Source organism: Theropithecus gelada, chromosome 3, assembly GCF_003255815.1.
Source record: "Theropithecus gelada isolate Dixy chromosome 3, Tgel_1.0, whole genome shotgun sequence".
In the NCBI taxonomy this organism is placed as follows: Eukaryota; Metazoa; Chordata; class Mammalia; order Primates; family Cercopithecidae; genus Theropithecus; species Theropithecus gelada.
This window is the reverse complement of record NC_037670.1, coordinates 10686701-10694016: the sequence shown is the minus strand read 5'-3', so window position 1 is coordinate 10694016 and position 7316 is coordinate 10686701. Positions and strand designations below refer to the sequence as shown.

Sequence of the window (7316 nt, the reverse complement as noted above, 5' to 3'; positions counted from 1 at the left end):
AGAGGAGCACCTATCTCAGGTCCACAGTCGGCCACCAAGCTCAGCTAATTTTTTTTCTTTTTTGTAGAGATAGGGTTTCACCATGTTGCCCAGGTTGGTCTCGAACTCCTGGGCTCAAGTGATCCTCTTGTCTCAGCCTCCCAAAGTGCTGGGATTACAGGCCTGAGCCATTGCGACCAGCAGTGGTCTTACTGTGGCCTTGTGGGTTCAGGGTTACCATCCTCATTTTACAGATAGGGACAGTAAGGCTGGCAGAGAGGCCCGTCCTGCCCCAGGTGACAACTGCCCTAGGATCCTGAGCCTCGCCCCGGTCCTACATGCCCCTGGGGACCTCCCCAGGAGGAGGAGCCAGGGGCAGTGGTGCAGAAAGATTGCCCAGGTGTACGATGTCACAGGCAGGCAGGGGGATGTTGGGGGCATTTATTTCTGATAGAGACTGGCACAAGCTTTGGGTTAAGGACACTCACCCCCTACCCTCATCTAGAAACAATCTCTCTTGCCGGGCGCGGTGGCTCACGCCTGTAATCCCAGCACTTTGGGAGGCCGAGGCGGGCGGATCACAAGGTCAAGAGATCGAGGCCATTGTGGCCAACATGGTGAAACCCCATCTCTGCCAAAAATGCAAAAATGAACTGGGCGTGGTGGCGCATGCCTGTAGTCCCAGCTACTCGGGAGGCTGAGGCAGGAGAATCGCTTGAACCCGGGAGGCAGAGAGCCGAGATCGTGCCAGCCTGGTGACAGAATGAGGCTCGTCTCAAAAAAAAAAAAAAAAAAAAAAAAAGTAAGGAAAAGAAACGATCTCTCTCAGGGTCCAGAAGCTTCAGGGCATGTCCCAGCCCAGGCTCTGCAGCCTGGGCCAGGGAGGAGGTGGAGGGACACATGGACCCCCCTGAAACCCCTCAGGAAGCCCCCTCAGCAGGAGTGCTGAACGTGTGGTGGGTGGTGTATCTTCTCACACTCCCTGTCTCCTCTGGGCCTGATAGCGAAGTGCTCCTGCAGCTGTTGAAGCTTGGGAGGGGAGGAGAGAGGGAGAGATAATGGATGCTGAAGAAAGGCGCTGGCGGAGATCCCACACCCATTGGCTAGCATGCTCCGACCCATCCCAAAGGGGAAACTGAGACTCCACTGGCCAGGCGGAATTAACCAGAGGGACTGAGGTGATTCCTCCAAACCTCACAAATCTAGCTCATCGCTCCTGCCCCTCACCACTCTCCCCCTCCACCCTCCACACCCCAGGATCCCACTCAAACATTATCTGTCTGTCTCCCTTGATCAAAACCCACTACTGGCTCCCACAGGCTGCAGGATACAGCCCAGTTCCTCAGCTGGGCCCCTGGGGCCCCTGGCCTGGCCTGGCTGCCTGCACCCCTCCTGCCCCCTTCTTAGAGTCACCGCCTCTCCCCCTCCTCCCCAAATCCCACCAGGGCTAGGTCTCCCCTTTTCTCTAGGAAGCCTTGTGGACACCCTCCGTGCCCCAGGCTCAGGCACCTGAGCTCTGTATGACACCCTGACACCCTTTTTTTTTTTTTAGATGGAGTCTCACTCTGGCGCCCAGGTTGGAGTGCAGTGATGCAATCTCTCAGCTCACTGCAACCTCCACCTCCCCAATTCAAGCCATTCTCCTTCCTCAGCCTCCTGAGTAGCTGGGATTACAAGCACGTGCCACCACACCTGGCTAATTTTTTGTATTTTTAGTAGAGATGGGGTTTCACTATGTTGGCCAGGCTGGTCTTGAACTCCTGACCTCAGGTGATCCACCCGCCTCAGCCTCCCAAAGTGCTGGGATTACAGGTGTGAGCCGCCACACCTGGCCTGTATGGCATCTTGAGGCAATGCTCAGAGCTTGGCCTGAAAGCAATTCACCTCCACCTGGAGTGTCTCCTCGACTCCGGTGTCTGCAGGTTGCAACCACTTGCAATCCCAGATGCTGCCACCAGGGGGTGCACAGCGCCCGCTTGGAAGGTGGGCAGGGGCGGGCGGGGAGTAACTAGAGGGGAAGGGGTTAATGCCCAAGGGTCCCGCCCCTCCCAAGAGGCATGGGCGGTCTCAGCCCGGTCCACTCACCAGGTGTATATGAGCACAGCCAGGAGGGCTGTAAGAAGGACTGCCAGGAGGATAGACAGGATGGCAATGATGACCACGGTGCCTGGGCTCTGGGGGCCGGGGACAGCCTGAAGTGCCTGGGCTGAGGCGGTGATGGGGGGCCGCACAGGCGGGCAGGAAAATAAATTTTACCTGACGGGAAGGGGCCCTTGGGCAGAATCCAGACCAATCACACCACCACCACCCCCCGCCCCCCCCCTCCCCTACCACCACCCAGGCCTGGGGGAAGAGGGTGGCTGGGGGAGGGGCGCCTGCAAATTGCAGGACGGTCAACTGCCTCTGACTGGGTGGTGGGCTGACCTGTTCCTCCAGCCCATCCTCAGTCCTCAGGAGCCCCAGGCTCCATCCAGTCCCTCTGCCCGGCCCTCTGCCCCTACTGTTCGACCAGAGCCTCTGGCCCCTACCTTGCTGCAGGCGAGTGTCGCTGGACCACTTTGTCTCAGCCACGGGTCCTTCGTCATTCATCACCAGGAACTTCACCCTGAATGGGAGACCCAGCATTGGCCATGGGGGTCCCCCAGAGTCCTGAAACCATCAGGCCCTGGTGCCTGCAAGTCTGTCCCCTGGAGTCCCAGGCCCTGGGGAGAGCAGCCTGGGGAGGGAGCTGGGGACTAAAGGCCCAATAGAATGGGTTCGAATCTAGGGGTGACATTTCCAGCAGTGTGACGTTGGGAGTGTCCCTCCTCTCTGGGCTTCTGTGTCCTCATTTGGGAAAGGTAGGGGGCAGGTATTAGATCTCTCAGAACAGAACATGCGTGAATCAAGCATTTAGTGAGGGGAGACTGTCTGGATGGAGAGATGCCACCTGAGTGGTCCACACGGCCCATGGGGACTGGGGCTTGAGGTGGGGAGCCTTCTGCTCGAGAAAAGCAGGATAGGCTGGGCGCGGTGGCTCACGTCTGGAATCCCAGCACTTTGGGAGGCCAAGGTGGGCAGATCACTTGAAGCCAGGAGTTGAGACCAGCCTGGCCAACATGGCGAAACCCGGCCTCTACTAAAAATACAAAAATTAGTTGGGTGTGGTGTGAGATGCCTGTAATTCCAGCTACTCGTTAGGCTGAGGCTGGAGAATCGCTTGAACCCGGGAAGCAGAGGTTGCAGTGAGCCGAGATCATACCACTGTACTCCAGCCTGGGTCACAGAGCAAGAGTCTATCTCAAAAAAAAAAAAAAAAAAAAAATAGAAGAAGAAGAAGAAAAGAAAAGGATAATTCATGTAATTCATGAAGGCCTCTCCAACTCCTGTCTGCTGCTTCCTCTTCCCTTTGGCCAAGCAGGAGCAGGGGACCCAGGCATCCTGCTGGGGCCCTGGTGAGCATCCTAGGAGCTGCTCCAGGCTCTGGCTTGGGTGCAGGCAGGAGCCAGGGCCTGGCAGAACCGCTCACCTGTAGGGGCCGGGTCCCGGGAGGGGATGGTTGCAGCCAATTTTTGTTGGTTGGCAGTGGGTATCATTGCCGACGCGGAGGACACGGAGCTGGCCTCTGGCCTGGCCACCCGGGTACAGCCCCCGGTTGGCCCTCAGTGTGAGATAGTAGCCCCTCTGGGAGAAGCTGGCAGGAGCTGGGACGTCCTGGTTTGACCGTGGGGCCGTGAAGCTCTGGGTGGCTAAGGGTGGCACTGTGGTTAGACAGTCACATAGCAGGATTCCACCCTCACCCCACCAGGCCTGACAGCCCTCCCCGGCCCCATCCCCTGCAGCACCTGCTCCCTGCATCTCCCCCCAACACACCCGCTACTGCCCTCAGGCCCGCAGGCCCATTTCACAGAGGGAAAACCGAGGCCCGGCCCCAGCAGCACCCACCATTGCTGAGGGCCACCACCAGCCAGATGGTATCCGAGTCAGAGATGTTGTGGCTGTGGAACTGGCCCAGAGGCTGCTCCAGCGTGAAGGTGGACTGGGTGAGCCTCCCCGCCAGGGTGTCGTTTGAGAGCTGGGGCACATAGTTGATGTGCTCTGGGGCAGCTGGAAGGGGAGGGCAGAGAGGAGAGGCCAAATGGGGCAACCAAGCCCCCAACAGCTCTGATCTCCCCCCCACCCAGATCCAGACTTAACATGGGAGCCCCAAATTAGGGGCACTTCCTGGGAGGTCGGGTCCGGTATGAATCAGGAAGCTTCTTCTCTGGCAACTCTATGCCCCATGGGCATGGGTAGGAGGCCTGAGTCCAGCCCCTGGCCCCTCTCTGAGGAGCCTACTGGGGGTGGGCACCGTGGGAGGTGTAGGACAATGGCAGCATGGGAGCCTCCACCCCGGCGGTAGGCACAGTTCTCCCGGGCCCGGCCATGTTGGGATGAAACTGGAATTTGGGGGCAGCCTGACCCTTGGCTGAACTCTGCTCCTGACATGCGCAGTGACCTCCAACTTAAGTCCCTCCAGCTCCACCCACGTGGTCCAGGTTGTGCTGCTTGAGAGGATGAGTAGCTTGGCAGGGGGCGGGAGGGTGGGGGCGGGGGGTGGGATGGCACGGGAAAGTCTGCTTGGCTGAGACTCCAGGCTGGGACACAGACTGCCCAGAGGGTCTGGGGTCTCTGAAGCCAGAACTTGGTTCCAAGTCTAGAATGTCCTCTCCTCCCCGCCCTGTTCTTTGCCACCTCCCACCATGGCTCCAAGGCATCTTCGCCTTCAGGACCAAGTCCCCCTCTCAGACTCCCACCGCCCCTCCCTAGGGAAGGGTGGGGGACAAGGACAAGCTTCCCAGGTCCATACGCCAGAGGGGACTCCGGATTGGCAACTTGGCCTGTGTCCAGCCTTGCGGGTTGGAGAGCTCAGACCTCCCCAACTGAGCCTCCCAGGCAGGAGCAGGACCACAGCGCCCCTCCTCTCCCCAACCCCAAATACAGGTCCGGGAGAAGCAGAATGATGGACTGGGCTTCTAGGCAAGTCTCCAGCAGCTGCCCCTGTTCGGTTCAGTTCAGTTCAATTTGATTCATTTACGTTGAATTCAACTCAACTCCAAAGGTTCAGGCTAGAGTCTTCCTTGGGGGCGACTGTCGTGATTCCTTTCTTAGAGTTCTCAGTCCTATCTCTGCAGCCCAGGGCACTCTGCGTGCAGGAGGCACTTAATGTTTAGAAAGAGAAGTGGAGGCCGGGCGCGGTGGGTCATGCCTGTAATCCCAGCACATTGGGAAACCGAGACAGGCGGATCATGAGGTCAGGAGTTCGAGACCAGCCTGGCCAGTATGGTGAAATCCCGTCTCTACTAAAAATACGAAAAGTAGCCAGGCATAGTGGCTCATGGCTGTAATCTCAGCTACTCAGGAGACTGAGGCAGGAGAATCACTTGAACCCAGGAGGCGGAGGTTGTGGTGAGCCGAGATTGCACCACTGCACTCCAGCCTGGGTGACAGGGCAAGACTCCATCAGAAAGAAAGGAAAGGAAAGGAACAGAAAAAGGAAAGGAAAGGAAAGGAAGAGAAAGAAAGAGAAAGAGAAGTGGAGCAGGCAAAGACTAGGGGGGACGCAGAGATTGTAGGAATGTATCTCTCAGCCTGTCCAGTTTTTCTTTTTTTTTTTTTTTTGAGACAGGGTCTTGCTCTTTGGCCCAGGCTGGAGTGCAGTGGCGCATTCATAATTCACTGCATGGGCTCAAGCCATCCTCCCGCCTCCATCTCCCAAGTAGCTGGGATTACAGGTGCACTCCACCACACCCAGCTAATTAAAAACAAAAATCTTTTTTAAAAATGGGGTCTTGTTATGTTGCCCAGGCTGGGCTTGCCAGAGCTTCCTGGGGACACGCATTGTCCTGGACGTCTAGAAACCTCTCCTCAGGGAAACGAAGGAGGCAGGAGCCACGCGTCAGAATTTGGAAACAAAGTGAGGTCTTGGGTCTGTCCTGCAACCTGAGATGCAGTGGGTCCCTCCCGACCAACCCCCCGCTTACTCACCTATGCCTGTCCCAGGCTGGACATGGGTCAGTAGCAGCAACAGCGACATTAGCAGCTGGGACTGTCCCGCAGAGAGCCCCATGGCCGGGCCAAGCCTCCAGCTGTTGTCCTTCTGTCCGTCTGTCTGCAGTGTCTGCAGCTCCAGAGGCTCCCTGGTCTGTAGTCTGTGCTGGGCTAGGGGAAGCTGTTCCTGGCATCTCCTGTTGCCCCTCCCAGGTACCCCCTCCTCTCAAACAACTGGTTGGACAGGTTTGGGGGCAGAATCTGCCGGCCCAGTGAATCTGGCATCGCCAGGGAGGGTCCGAAGAGAACAATCAGTTGCAAGACAAGCCTGGACTCCCCCACCCCACCCCAGGAGCGCCTGACCAGGGAGGGGCTGAGGAAGGAGGAGGCAGCCCCAGGATCCAAGCTGCCCCAGGGACTATCCCGCCAAGTCTGCCCCGTGGATCTCCTTGTCCAAACAGTCCCCAGTGTAGTGACTCTTCCTTTAGGACCTGAGGTGGGAGGATCACTTGAGCCTGGGAAGTTGAGGCTGCAGTGAGCCTAGATGGCACCACGGCACTCCAGCCTGGGTGACAGTGAGACCCTGTCTCAAAAAAACAAAACAAAACAAAACAAAAAAACCTGGGAAGAGTTGGTGTCTGTTTTTGGTTCGTAGAGAGTGCCGATCAAGGAAGTTCTCTGGAGTCTCATTTATTTATTTATTTATTTATTTATTTATTTATTTATTTATTTATTTATTATTATTATTGAGGCAGGGTCTCACTGTTGCCCAGGCTAGAATGCCATGGTGCTATCACAGCTCGCTGCAGCCTTGACCTCCCAGGCTCCAGGTTCTCAGATTCTCACGGCCCCGCCCTGGGGAAGGATGGGGGATGAAGACAAGCTTCCCAGCTTGGCCTGTGTCCAGCTTTGCTGCTCAGAGAGCTCAGATCCCCACCCTCAATTCACCCCCCTGCGTGGAAGGGAGTGACCCTCACTTTCTAGCACAGACAGGGAAGAGGGCTTGGCCAAGAGCACCCAGGAGGTCAGGGCAGGACTGGGGATTAGATCACACCCAAATGCAAGCTCTGTGCAAGCTCTGTGGCACTCCTGGTATGGCCCTGCTGTCCCCCTGCAGCCTGGCCCCGGGAGGGGGGCTCCCAGACCTCACACCCCCTCATCTCTTTATCCAGGGGACCTGCCCTCTCTCCCTCCTTCATCACCAGCCTCTGCCAGGGCAGGGTAGTTCCTCTTCAAGACAGAAAATTACCAGATGGAAGGCCGGGCGTGGTGGCTTACGCCTGTAATCCCAGCATTTTGAGAGCCCGAGGTGGGTGGATCACCTGAGG

General features: G+C 57.5%; 1 protein-coding gene across 1 annotated transcript; it reads right to left on the bottom strand.

Annotated features, from left to right (window-relative positions):
* Positions 1-408: 408 nt before the first annotated feature.
* Positions 409-6557, bottom strand: UPK3BL2 (uroplakin 3B like 2). Its single transcript, XM_025379006.1, has 6 exons — positions 5986-6557; positions 3904-4065; positions 3488-3707; positions 2508-2584; positions 2065-2185; positions 409-1008 (listed from the first exon to the last, which is right to left on the bottom strand). Exons 1-6 carry the CDS (start codon positions 6065-6067, stop codon positions 900-902), a joined length of 771 nt encoding a protein of 256 aa, XP_025234791.1. The 5' UTR covers positions 6068-6557; the 3' UTR covers positions 409-899.
* Positions 6558-7316: the final 759 nt, after the last annotated feature.

Bases quoted from the DNA above. Each gene is read 5' to 3' on its own strand.
- UPK3BL2 (XM_025379006.1), bottom strand. From the start codon at position 6,067: ATGGGGCTCTCTGCGGGACAGTCCCAGCTGCTAATGTCGCTGTTGCTG. The intron at 2,186-2,507 runs GTAGGGGCCAGA...TCACCGCCTCAG, and splicing joins CGACACTCGCCTGCAGCAAG to CCCAGGCACTTCAGGCTGTC. The intron at 1,009-2,064 runs GTGAGTGGACCG...TCCCCTCCCAAG, and splicing joins GCTGTGCTCATATACACCTG to CTTCAACAGCTGCAGGAGCA.